This window comes from Aplidium turbinatum, chromosome 6 (genome assembly GCF_918807975.1).
Source record: "Aplidium turbinatum chromosome 6, kaAplTurb1.1, whole genome shotgun sequence".
Lineage (NCBI taxonomy): Eukaryota > Metazoa > Chordata > Ascidiacea > Aplousobranchia > Polyclinidae > Aplidium > Aplidium turbinatum.
In genome coordinates this window covers 4,254,740-4,268,968 of record NC_137477.1, presented here as the reverse complement: position 1 = coordinate 4,268,968, position 14,229 = coordinate 4,254,740, and the positions used below count along the sequence as shown (strand labels likewise).

At 37.5% G+C, this 14,229-nt stretch overlaps 1 protein-coding gene across 1 annotated transcript; it reads left to right on the top strand.

Moving 5' to 3' along the window:
- Nucleotides 1-895: 895 nt before the first annotated feature.
- On the top strand, nt 896-13,386 carry LOC145771811 (gamma-butyrobetaine dioxygenase-like). The gene is made up of 10 exons (XM_082583542.1): nt 896-972; nt 1,173-1,309; nt 7,283-7,499; nt 8,508-8,583; nt 9,215-9,259; nt 10,036-10,175; nt 11,123-11,315; nt 11,856-11,978; nt 12,541-12,645; nt 13,279-13,386. Exons 1-10 carry the CDS (start codon nt 896-898, stop codon nt 13,384-13,386), a joined length of 1,221 nt encoding a protein of 406 aa, XP_082439668.1.
- The last annotated feature ends 843 nt before the right edge of the window (nt 13,387-14,229 follow it).

Sequence of the window (14,229 nt, the reverse complement as noted above, 5' to 3'; positions counted from 1 at the left end):
GGTTACAAATTGTTTCCATGTCATCTTTTGACAAAATACAGAAAGTTTATTTGAGAGAGTTGCTTTGATAATTTAAATTTCTTCCAATATCTCACAATGATCAACTTAACGAAATTGGTCAATATGTTCGATATGTGCAAAGGCTGTTTCCTCTGCAAATGTCTGTCATGTCGCTTCACTAATTTCTGCAGATTTATCTCGTATTTTGTGAGCATGGTGGCAGAAACTAAAGTAAAATCGCCACTACTGCCTTAATTCCTTTCAACACGCATGCGTTTGGCATTGCTTGAGAGCTGAAGTTTAGAAGAGGACAATAAAACTAACTAATGATTTGTATAAACATTTGAGGTAATGCAATAGATTGCGTTTCGCTTTTAGCAGCAGAATCGTTGCTTACTTCGCAAGACGACTTGAGAACTGTGTTTCGAAAGCTAGTGCAATTCCCTATTAAGCTGCCACAGCGAACTCGCAGCATCAGGCTAAAACAGATAGTTGACATCTAATTTGTGATTCTTGGTAACTTTTGACATTTAGAAGTTAAGATTATTATTAATTAAACAGAGAGAGACTGTTCACCAGGCATTTGATAATAAAAGTAATTTGCGTTCTTCTGGTGACTATTTACTAGGTTACCTCCTGATGTTAAAGATGATAACTAGCTTTTGTATTTCCGACGTTTCGTCAGTCAGCACGACTGACTTTATCAAGGTGGCTGAAACAGGTTGACACAACCTGTTCAGCAATGACGGCACAACACAAAAACATACTGATAAAATGAATAAAGTAAAGCAGCAAGAATCAAAATTGATTACAGAATTGATAACGAAAATTACTTTTATTATTATTATTATTAATTGTTGACTATTGTGATAGACTAAGTTTAAGTTTGACTAAAATGACATCCCCAAGAGTTCAACTACTTCCTGACTGCAAGTCTGTGCAGATAACCTGGCAAGACAACCACGTTAGCACGTAAGTAAGCTTATTATATGGATTGTAATTTTAAGCCAAGGTCGTAACTGACAAGAACTGGCAACAAACTCAGTACAATGAGCCATATGTTCTCCGAAAATCTTTGTGTAAGACTCAATTTCTTTACATCATGTTTAACGAAATGTATTAAAACGTAGTTGAACTTGTAAAAAACAGCTTGTGCTTATTTTTGGTTATAGATATCATACCTCTTGGCTTCGATATAACTGCACCTGCAAGATTTGTCAACAAGAAGACCATGTGGGCTGTTACTATGTTGATATGAGGAGATTTCCGGGCGAGTTGTTTGCTAAAGAAGTTGGCTTTAATCAAGAGGGTACGTTGGTACTGATTTTTTGAACTCTTGACCTAAATTAGACGATTGGCTAGACAGATAGCCACTTTAACACGACAAAATTCTGCCACAGCCAGTCAGTCACTGAAATCTTGAGCCAATCAACCAATAAGCTAGGTTTTCCGTGACGTAAAAAGCGCAAAATGCAGATGATTCAAAGAAAATTAAGTGAAGGATTCTGCTTCAGCTGCTTGGCTTAAGGATTAGAGTCAGGGCTAGAAAGTTGTCATTTCGATGACGTGGGATCGATTCCCACTCCTACTTACTCTTTTGTCTTCTGTAATTACTAAGTAAAGTTCAAAACAAGGATTTACTTTCTGGTTGAGTGTTATAAGGGTCTCAATTGGACGGTAGCTTTTTTATCATGTTCTGATTGGTTGGCTGTGTCATTGGGGTCTGGCAGAATTTCGTCATGTTAAATTGGCTTTCGACTAGGCATCCAATGCGTCATTAGGTTGGAAACGGAAAAATCCAATTTAAACTTTTATAAACTTCTGTTATTGGGGAAACAGACTTGGCCATCTAAACACTGTGCGTTGAACCTACTAGTTTGTGTTCCGTAGTTTATTCCACAGAAACCGAATGTGGCATAGTATTCCAAAAACTCTCCGTAAACGACGTGGAACAAGAAGGAAATGTCATCATCATCATCATCACCATCTGTTCAGTTGATTCCGACTCTTGGTCTCTCTGTAAACTTTCTCCTGCCAGAGCTCATGATTTCTCACAACCTTCTTCTGCTCTTCCATGCCTAGCCCGCTGTCATTCGTCATAGTATCGAATCATCTTGTTTTGGGACGACCCTTTCCTCTTCCTCCGCTGAATAAACCTAGCATGACCTCTTCTTCCAATGATGTGCTTGGTGTGCTTCTCATTATGTGGCCAAAATAATTATGAAAGTTTCTGTTTGACTATTTGACTATTCTAGCTTCTAGGGCAGGGGCGTGCAACTGTTTATCGCAATGGGCCACATCGTACAATTATAATGATGCTGAGGGCCAGTCTATCAAATAACACATGAATTTATATGAACAATTTATTTAATGGAAAAGTACACACAATCAAGTTACACATTGAGTTTCAGATATCTTGAAGTTCAGTTTTGTAACAAGCTCAATGTCTTTCTTGTAACCGTGAAATATCTCTTGCTGTTTGCTCAAAGACGTTTTCAACTGCTGCATTTTGTCAACCCGTAATTGACCCATAATGCTATCATAATTAGCAGAGTGTTTTGCACAGTAGTGTCGCTTGATATTGTACTCTTTCATTACTGCTATAGTGTTTTGACAAATCAGGCAAACAACATCTTGATTAATAATAATAATGTTAGTTTTTATATAGCGCTGTATCCATCGCAGAATGCGTTGCTCCACAGCGCTTTACAAAGCAGACAGTGTCAATGCAGCCGTCTAGAGGCGCAACGGAGTACATTATTAGGTAGGCACTTTTACATCACCCACTTGTCGAAGAGTGCCTGCTTTTCAATGTGAAGTTGCTTTGTGTTTTAGTCACTTCGACTTGTTAAAGTGGCTACCATTAACCCTTAGGCGGTTGGGCTCCTGGAGTCTTGCTCAGTTTGGGGGGGGGCTGTCGATTCTTCTTATGCTTTTGGAGTGATATCTCTGTTATTTTTTAAGGCACGGTTTCAAAATTTGGGATTCACTTTGTAAAACTATTCACGCAGAGCATATCCGAAAATTAAAACTATGTAAATTTTAGAACTGCTTATATACGTTGAAATGTTGATGTGACTTATGACGTTTGAATTATTTGGTATTTTCTGATAGAGTAATGAAAAACATGCATTGCAATGTTCTGAATAATTTTTTTTTACATAATCTCAATTTAAATCATTTGATTAACGAGACATGGGCCAAATTAATTGCTTTCATCCAGCTGGTGGGAAAATTTTGAACAATAGAATATGAAATATTTCAGAGGATGTGCTGAGAAATGCCTTATATCTCTCAATTTATAACCTTTATTCGCTCAAAATTTCAGCTCAATAGAGGTGAATAAAAGTTAGGAAAAGTCAAGAAATCTCGTAGTCGCAGCCTCAGTGGTTTTAGAGATACAACTGTTGATACAAAAAAGTTGAATTGACAGCCCCCCCCCAACCTTCAAAGGGGATCCTTCTTGCACTCAGTTCAGTTGCAGAAGAAAAAATAGTATTAGCAGAGGGTGGGAATCGAACCCACGAAATCGAAATTACTACTCCTCTGCCCTAACCATTAGGCAACGGTGGTTGTGGTGAAGCATTCAGTTAAGTTTCTTTGTATCAAAAATTTTCGATCAGAATATCACGTGTCGAGTCACATGACTAAAATCAGCTGAATCGCAAATGAACATGTCGCGCATGATTGCGTACCTTTTCGACCAGTGGGTAATGTTAAAGTGCCTACCACATTATTACCCGAATCCACTCCATTGCTCAGTGCCAAGCAGAAATTAGATTCAGTACCATTTTTAAAAAGTCTTTGGTATGACCCGACAAGGTATCGAACCCATGCCTACCGCTTCAGAGGCGGGCGCACTAACAACTGAGCCACCGAGCCTGATTGTGTTGAACAACGAAGTAATTTATACACCACTCATTGTTGAACTTCCGCCTTTCATAATCAACCTTCCTTTTCTTACTTGTAGACATTTTTACTATACTAAGCTTTTTGTAGAATAAATATTAATATATTCACCACACTGCACCCATAAAGTAAGATTTATGTTACTGAATTATTGCCAGAAGAACAAGGCGGTTTTCTACAACGCTTACTAATGACGCAACAATAATGCTAATGATGTAATAATGTTAAAAGTCAATAATGCTAATGGTGACGTTACAAATAACAACATCCTCCGATCTAACAGTGACAATTATTTAAAAATAATGGGCTACTTAATGAAGAATGTGCGGGCCACGTAAATGGGTACCGCGGGCCGTGCTCTGGCCCGCAGGCCGTATGTTGCACGCCTCTGTTCTAGGGATATGTCCGGTTTGTTTTAGTCCAAAATTTGTTTATTGCATTTGCTGTTCAAGAAACACGCAGCATGCCTTAACAATGTTATATGTTGCAACGCTACATTTTTTCCAGCTAACTTGCTATTTATAAGTAAAGTAGCACCCTTTAGTTCGATTATATTCGACCATACTATAAAAGTTATCGTTTTGTCAGTTTTAAATTTTCAGAAATCTTTGCTATGTTGAACCATAGACAAACAAAAGAATGTAGCCTAACTGTAGCAGGTTTAGCATGTTTTATTACAAAGAGATATAACATAATTAAAAAATCAGCTCAAACATTTTCGACACATACGTGTGTCTTCATGAGGAGTTACTTAAATCTGCAATATACATAAAGTGAAAATTGTAAGATAAATCTGAGTACGCACTACTGTATAACTGTAACGACATTCCGGACTGAAAACCACAATTTGCTATGTTATGACAAGTATTAATAAGTGATAGTGACATAATAATAAGTAATATACAGTATAATATATAAATAATACATAGTGACATAATAATAATAAGTGAAAGCGATAGTGACGTAGCGCTCTAACATCCATCCCAATGTCAGATACTTTCCGCTAAACATCACAATTCTTACGCAAAACGTTATAACAATATACAGGGTGGGCCAAACGTAGGCTTACAGTTATAAAAAGTAGGGTTTGGGTCTAAAAGTAAATTTATTGTTTTCATGTGGGTACTTTTAAATTTCAAGAATGCTCGTTATATCTTACACAGAAACTGTTTAATCTCATGAAGTGTACCGTAGGTCCATTTACAGCATACAAAAAAGTTTAATAACTGTAAGCCTACTTTTGGCCCACCCTGTATACTGATGATACTGATGCGTATACTGATGATCCCTCTTTTAGGGTGAAACAGGCTGTCAAGGGTTTAGAGCAGTGGTTCCCAACCTGGGGGTAAATTACCCCCGAGGAGTAATTTGCCTGTTTTTGAAGGGTAACGAGACCCGATTTAGAAACAGTGAAGCAATTGAAGGTTGTGAACTTTATAAAAGCGAAGGAATTGAACAATGAACAGCCGTCTTTTCAAGAAACTGTGCAAGAAGATAGGAGAAAGATACGAAGCATTACTGTACCACACAGAAGTACGATGGCTGTCTCGTGTACTTCTCTAACCAACAGTGAATTTCTCAGCTGTGCTACCTGACTGATATCTTTGGTGAATTGAACAAAGGCAGTCTTTTAATTCAAGGCAAGAATGTAACTGTGATCAACACCAAAGTAGCTGTAGCAGCATTTATCGCAAAGGTTCAATTGTGGAACAAGCGAGTTGGACGAGGCACAGCCAGGGCGCAGTTTCAGACGCTTGACATGTACCTCGAAGGCAATGGACTTGAGTTGACAGCGGCGTTGAAGGAGGGCATAGCTGACCACCTAGGCCAGCTAGCCAAGAAGATGGACAACTACTTTCCGAATTTGGACACGGCTAGTCTCCAATGGTGCACTGAGCCCTTCACATGTGATGACAGTCAGGTGGATGATGACAACTTTCCGACCAAAGAAGAGTTTATCACTCTCCGAATGAACGAAGCGTTGAAACTTGATTTCAAGGGGAAAGGCTTGGAACCCTTCTGGTTTAGTAGACTCCAGGATGCACCATCATTAACGACTCGGGTATTAAATGTCCTGACATCTATTTCAACAACGTGTCGGTGTGATTAAGGGTTTTCAAAAGACAAAGAAGCGCAATCGCCTGGATGTCGAAAGCGATGCAAGAATCGCCCTCAGTACCACAAAGTTCAGGATCACAAAGCTGGCGGCTGAAGTCCAGGCCAAACCTTCGCATTGAATATTTACCACTCATTGTTATCTTGTATTCAGCATTGTATTGCATTTTGATTGTCATTGTTAGCCCTTTCCTACATAGCAATAAACACTTTTGTTTTTGAAAATTGATCGTGGGGGTAATTGGCTCACTTCAGGGTTGAGATTAGGGTAACAGCCAAAATAAGGTTAGGAACCACTGGTTTAGAGACTAATAACTATATTTGATTTGATATACAGTACTGTATAGTGTATACTGTATATATGTTTGCAATAAACTTAACCAAAAGAACATGACCTCTACCTCCACTAAAGCAAAACAGTTTATAATGAGCAGATTCCAATGTAGGTCTGTATGTTAATTAACTATTCCTTTGTAGAGAATGTGAGAAAGTTTATTCGTTCAGTGACGGAAGGAACATTTTTATTCTCATTCACATTCAAAGATTTGTTTAGAAGTAGCGAACTTTTTTGTGAGAGAACAACGCTGACTACTCACTATACAACAACGAGCATTGCGTTTCGCCAACAATCGGTGTAGCATCCATGCATCGCGACAGCCATCGCGACAGACTTTTTTAAAAACGTAGGTTATGTTAGTATAGACACTCAAATGTAGCAAGATTTGACAGCGACAGACACGTGTTTCCTTTTGTAGGCGTGGCATGAAATCGCAGTCAATTCTTGCTTCGACTGCGAAGAAACATCCAAAAGTTTGCAGCTTCAACGCAAAGCTGTCACGGGGCCCATGATTTGACCAACATCATTAAAGCATTTTAGCTGCAGACGCCCAAGCATAGAGCCCACAAGTAAATTCTGTGGTGGTTGAGGGCCAATGATGCTCACGAGGCACCGTTCGACGTCGTCGAGAACACTGATTTACTGATAGTGATAAGCTACAGATATAATTTCAAAAGCTTTCCGATGAAAACCAACTTTGATCATTATTATTACCACACAACTGCATACATCGTAAGGTGAGGGGAAGAAATTGATGGCGTGGTCATATCATAACTTAAAATGAAAATAGTCCAATATTTTACAACGTTAGCTTTGGTTTGAAATGCAGTGGAGAAATGTTGAAAGGCAACTTAGCATCCGTGAGATCACGAAATTGTATTGCTCGTTTATTCAAGGTGTTTATGGATAATTATGTTTCAGAAAACTCATTGCTGATGACCATAGAACATGATCCATACACTGGGCATGTGACTACATTTGATGCCGACTCATTACGCGAGCTGTGCTATTGTGACGATTGCCTGGAGAAGAAAACCAAAGCAAGGAAGTTTGTCTTCAAATCGACCGACAAAGAAAGGAATATTACGAAACTCGATTTCAATGACGCCATCGCTGATTATGACGAGTTTTATTTTCGGTATTCACTGAAAAAAAAAAAAAATTTAAAAAACCACCTCAGACAACCACCTTATCTGGTCCATATCTTTACCAGATCCCTACTAGATCTGATGAAAAAATGTACCAGATAAATTGGTTGTCTGTGTCAATAGTTATGAGAGCGAAATGATGACCTAGAGATGACTAGAACAACCAACGCTTTGACACAAAACCTTGAAATTTTGCCTTCAAAAAGTTTTAAAATAATGCAGTAAATTTCAGGCAAATTCCGAGTATTAAGAAACCTTTTGTCGTCTATTATAATTATTCACTGAATTAAACGCGTTTAGTTCACAGATTCATGGTTTCCATACGCACATTGCATAGCCTACGCCTTTACCAAATAATTGGAATGTTCAAACTTAGGCATAATAACTAAAAACGTATTTGAACATAATTAAGAAGAAAGTGAGACTAGACAGAACAATGTAATGGTCTGTAAATTTACACAACTACGAAAAATGAACGTTCCCGCTTTTCACACGACTACATCTCAAATTTATTGATTTTTGTCAATATCATATATATGCTAGGTTACACCTTTTCCACATATCATTAAATCTTTACATTATATAGCCTACAGTATGTTTCATGTATAGCTTATTTATATTTATATATTGGCTGTGACATCAAATACAGCAACCCTTGACTAAACACCTTAATGGGTTGTTTCACCTTTATTGGGATCATCAGAAGGTTTGTATTCAAATTAGCTCTAATTGATGTAAAATATTTCTATCATGCTATGGCATGATTTTATTTGAATTAGAACTTTCTAGTGATCTTAATAAGGGTAAAACAGCCTGTTAAGGTTTTTAGTGAATAGTAACTGAATTTAATGTAATATGCTCTGCTAAGCTTTTTACCTGGGCATTAAGCACGTTTTTTTTGTAAATTAGTAATAGGCTACTCGTACTTATTATTTATGCACGTATTAGGTGTACTATAATCTCACTTATGCACAATTATTCTAATCCTACTCTATTAGGTGGATGAAGACATTGTTTGAGGAAGGTTTATGCCAAGTTGAGAATTTTCCTTTAGACGATGAGGAATTTTTAAAGGTGATAAGTTTTTACAATTGATCTGTTTTTGTTCACAAATGTTACAATAGAATTAAGATTCATCAACATACAGCAAATCTCGAAGCGTCATTGTGTGCCTATTAAAATAACAATAAACATCCAACTTTCCATACTTCTAGTATATTTGTTCAAAAGTATAATCTACAATTCCACATGTTACGGAAGTTTTGGTTAGTTGATGCATTCAACACTACATTCGGCTTTTATCGTGTTTATTGTTGTTTGACGCTGGAGACGACGATAACAATGACGCTTCGAGATTTGCTGTATGTTGATGAATCTTAATTCTACAGTATTGTAACATTTGTAAACAAAAACAGCCCAATTGTAAAAACTAACAGTTAGTTGTATATAAATACATTTTTTATAAATTTATACAGTAACGTAATTATTTAATAGTTAACTTGGATTTTCATTTCATAAATGTATTTTTAATATGACAAATTGTAGTGTTGAAAAACTTGGTAAAACACATGGCAAGCTTTATTTACTGTAAGTTAGTAATAATAATTTTACAGTAAATGAAAACACCTGCTTATTGGAAACGTACCTTTATAAATCTTTTGATCGTATATAAAAACAGAAGTGTGTTTGCAAAATATATTTGCAGGCAGCTGACACTCTTGGACTAATCCAAATCACTCCATTTTCAAGGGTGAGAAAAATCTATCAATTATGTAATATCTCAGTGCCGCATTAACTCTTTCTTTACCGGAGGCCATTGCAACAGTGCAAAGGCTTTCTCACTTTCATACAACTGAGTAAGGCTACTACAGCAGCCGACATGAGGTGAACAAAAACGGCCATACAGTGCCCACTTTTAACTCTATTGCTACGTAAGACCACTCCATTCAGCGGCACCTAGTGAATGGAATAATTCCCCGCAACAACACTTCAACAATCGGAAAACTTCACTCTGTCCATCGCGGTAACCGGCCCTGCGTCCAGAGCCTCTACAAGTATGCGAAACTACCAGGAATAACATATCAAGGCTTTGTCAGTCCGAGGATAAAGATTCAAAACTAACCAACCAACCAGTGGTCTTCCCACTTACATGTACCTAAGACCACTACTGTGGAAAATAATAAACTAGAGAAATCACACCAGTGACAATGAAATTACTTCCGACAGCAATGGCGCAAAATTACATAGCGAAACAGTTAAGAACTTAAGAGTTAATGTTTTGTCGTTCCTAAACTTACGCCCGGTGTTTGTTGAGCAAGGCAAGGAAGTCAATCTTCATGTCAACCTCCCCCATGTCATTAAGTGTCTTACCAAAGACAAAGACGTATACTTTTGAGTAGTGTCGAACTTCCGCCCTTTTCAAATTCACATCAGCGCTCACACTACGAGGCTGTTTAGCCGACGGGGTTTAGAGATAATTGCAATCATCTGGAATTGTTGATGCTTACAAAGTTTGATTTTTTCAAGGATGGTCCAATCGCTGAAATTGTCAACTACAAGCGTGATGAGATCAACAGCAGCAGCAATACATCTCATGAGTTGGGTTTCCACATGGATTACACCTATAATGAGGGCGGTGGAGAAATGACGCTACACAATTGCATAAAGTTAGTATATAGTAGACTTAATTGTATAGCAGCAATTGTAACTGCATTGGAAGATACGCAATTGCAACATAACTTAGTATGATTCGCTTCTTGGTTTAAAAAAGCTAACTGCAAAAAGTTGATACTAAATGTTTAGAGTTCCAATGTTATTTGCTTGCGATAATAGTAACAATATGGCTTATTTATTGTAGCTCTACTAATTGGTCTTTTAGCGAAAAAGCTCATTTGTTTGTTTGTTTGTTTATCTTTATCCTGCATTGCGGGAAAGCGGACTTGAGCGCATTGCATCGGTGTACGCCTTCTGACATACACCTGACCCACGCTGCAGCCGACTGCAATGTCTGTTTCCTGTTGTCTACTTTACTTATGACTTAAATTTGGTACTACCCATTACTCGAAATCGATCACTAGGTAGAGGCAATTATCGTTAAGTTTCTTGCCCAGAGAAACAACAGCAAGTGCGGGTGGCTGGAGTCGAACATGCAGACTCTCGACTGCGAGCCCAACGCGCTAACCACTCGGCCACGGCTGCCGAGTGGTTAGCGCGTCATTAAAGTTTTGAACGTCATTAAAGTTTTGCATCAGATTTACGACGCCATTACTTTATTACCGGATTTATCGTCATTGCGTTTGCAAGAAGGAACAAAGCTGAAGTCTTCGGCGTGACCCAACTTGGAATCGATCTTAAAACTTTGAAGTGTAAAAAACTCTGAAAGTTTCTGTAAGCGAAATGGTGGCAGCCTGCAAATGCGGAGAACCCTTTTGTATGCCAACGGAGCAGATATTTACTGCAACGGCAGATAAGAGTCACTAGCATGTTTGTATCAGATGGTTCCTTGTTTTCTACACTTGTGTATAGCTTTTAGGCCGAATAAGTACAATAAACTGGCAGCATGACCACAAGACTCGCAATGATCATTTAATTACACGATCAATTATTTCCTTAGATTTGACAAGGAAGTTACCGGAGGAGAGAGCGTAGTGGCCGACGCGTTTGAAGCGGCTGAAATTCTTCGAGTAGAAGATCCTGCCGCTTTCAAGATTCTAACAGAGGTCCCTCTTTACATGGAGAACAAAGTCCCCATGGAGCGGTATTACCAGCGTTCGCCTCTTTGCATCACAGTTGACTATTATGACCAGGTACGATCAGTGACGTAAGCTAAAACTTTGCTCCCACCAAATGGGAAGCCAATATAGTGGTTGAAGCCATAGTAATACCAGCAATGTCACGAATGAAAGCATTTGTACACTACATTACATTGATTAATAATACGTTTACATTATTACTAGTTATAGAACACAGTAGTTTTTTTTCTTTTGTTGCTGTGTTTTTTCTATAGGTCTGCTACGAATCATCATTTAATTTTACTTTGCAACAATGATTTAAAACGTTGAATTTTTGGTATGTTTATCAGTAGGCTATCTTACCAATTGAAGCTACAGCACGGAAAGCTTTAAAATAATGTGATGTATAGGGCTAACTAATAGAGAAAAGGGGTGCAAAATCTCTTTCCAGTTATTACATTTGGTGTAGAAAATATGGCATCATGTTAATTACTAGCAGTGACGGGAGAGGTTGTCTAGTTTAACTTTCTCCATGATACAAAGTTCTCGTAGGTATAGCGGATTATACTTTAGCATATAGTACATAACATAAATTCTCTGTTTAAATTTCCACAGATTGTTGGAGTTTGCATGGCTGCGGATTACCCATGCAGGTTACAGGTCTACGGAAAGGATGTAGATCGATTTTATGGAGCTTATAAAAAGTTTATGGAAATTTTACTAAGAGAGGAATTGAAGGTTCGTAGACAACCAATTTATCTGGTCTAAATCTGGTCAGATCTGTACCCGGTCTGGTAAAAATCTGGACCAAATAAAGTGGCTGTCTTGGTTGGCATTAGAAATAAACATTTTGTTTTGAAAAATTGTTAGATATTCAACAGATGTAACTTTGCGCGGGGACATGCATTGACCATTAGGCCTATACAACACAATTTTGGTGATAAATCAATTTTACAAAACGTGGCTTAATAAGTGGTTTTCTAACTCAGGTCTTCAATTGTGCCTGTTTGGGATGGCTTCATCCATGAGTTAGCTGTTAGAACGCTAAACAAGACCAGCGTTAGTTTAGATTTAAACACTTGAGTAGTTTTTTGTTTTAAAATCTATCAGCAACAAGAGTAATCAAAAAATAGCAGCATGGCTTTGATTTGTTCAGTAAAACTCTCATAATAATAGTAATCGGCGAAATTGTCCGGCAAAACTATTGACTTGGAAATAAATCTTCTGATTAGAACTTCAAAACAATCCCATTCTCTCGCTAGATAATATTTTACTTTGGTAATCTTACTACTTTCCTTAGGTGCAATTTCGTCACCACCCAAACGCTGTAGTTTGCTTCGACAACAGACGAATGGTTCACACGAGGAAAGCATTCCGATCGAACGGCGGGAGTCGCGTCATAAAGGTCAATTTTTCTCAAGAATTGATTTCAGTTTTACTCTAATTAGAAATACTGCAAACCAATCTGTAGCTGTCTGAAGCAGAATGGCCTTGTGTCTTCACCTCTGCATTCAGTGGACCTTGGTTTGAATACAGATCTGGTGACATCAGCCTTTCAATTAAAAGTCGTGGTAATAGTCAACTTCAAATAATATGATTTAGAAATAGAATGCGGTAAACTACAAATTTTCAAAGCGTGGTTGCAGCAGATTCATTGATAAGTTACCAATAACATTATTTTGTAGAAAAGAACGTTCTTCCAGGCAGTAAACACAAGGCTAAGTACTTACCAGAATAGCTAGGACTTGCGATTCGCTAACCATAACGGTGCAGCAATGAAATCAACCATGTTTCTTAGCAGCAGCTACAGAACATATAGTAACCAGATACAACAGCGATAGACCTGTGTTTCGCTTAGCGGCTGTTCGAAGTCAATATTATTGCAGCAGCATTGGCAGTTTAAAACGTATTACAAAAAATAAAAAAATATGTTCCGTAATTGTGTTGCATTGCCGTGTCACGCAAGGTGTTGATGGTATAATTCAACAACATATCGAAATTTGATTCATAGCATCATGAAAATCATTTGATATTTCAGGAAGTTTGTCTCAAAGGGGAATGGATGAGAAGCAATTACATGCTTCTGGCCCAAAAGCTCGGAAAAAATGTATCACCTCCTAAACTGGCAAACTATTCTTCTTTCTAACTCTGAAGAAGGAGTTGTCAGATATCCATGAAGAAATATGTATAAAAATAAGAAAAAGTTAAATGGATGCTTCATCAATGAAGTTATCTATACGACAAAGGCAATTTTGACAACACCGCACGTATTTTAGTACTGTACTGTATTGTTAACAGTGTGAGCGCAATCGAAGCTTCATGTGAACATTTTTACTGTTTGTCAAAGCGGAAATTGGCAAAATGTAAAGAAGCCTCAAGTAATTTTGAGGTAAAGTTTTGAATCTTTTTCTACTCGACTGTAGGTTATGTACATTGAATCATTCTCTTGCCCATGTGAATTCTCTGTGATTCCTAAAAGATGATGAAATTTATCTATTATTTGATTTTTTTATGTTGTTTTCGATACATCGAATTTGAATTTTTCACTTAGATTAGGTCTACTTATTCTCTTTATGATCTATATGTTTTCTACTACAGAATTCATTTACATGAATGTCACACATTATCAGATTTTCCAGTAGTTGTGTATATGATGTTTGACAATAAACGCAAATTAGTAGCCGAAAAAGAACTCATCTTTCTAATCAACATCGGCTCTCACTGAGACAGGCTCTTTCATTGAAAATCTACAGTACAGGAAATGTTGTATAAACCTTGCTGTTGTATCTTTTCTGCTTGCCATGAAGCAATCATGTGCTTGAAAGCATGGGCAGCTGCTGTATTTCAGCGAACACCTTGCCTGTAGAACACGCAAAACACATGTTATTGCTGATAGAATCTTGCTTGTAATTATTTATTTTGCATTTAACGTCAGAAATATTTACATATCAGATTATCGTTAATAGCCTAGCTAACTATGCAAAAATCT

Bases quoted from the DNA above. Each gene is read 5' to 3' on its own strand.
- LOC145771811 (XM_082583542.1), top strand. From the start codon at position 896: ATGACATCCCCAAGAGTTCAACTACTTCCTGACTGCAAGTCTGTGCAG. The intron at 10,176-11,122 runs GTTAGTATATAG...TTATTTCCTTAG, and splicing joins ACGCTACACAATTGCATAAA to ATTTGACAAGGAAGTTACCG. The intron at 12,646-13,278 runs GTCAATTTTTCT...TTGATATTTCAG, and splicing joins GCGGGAGTCGCGTCATAAAG to GAAGTTTGTCTCAAAGGGGA.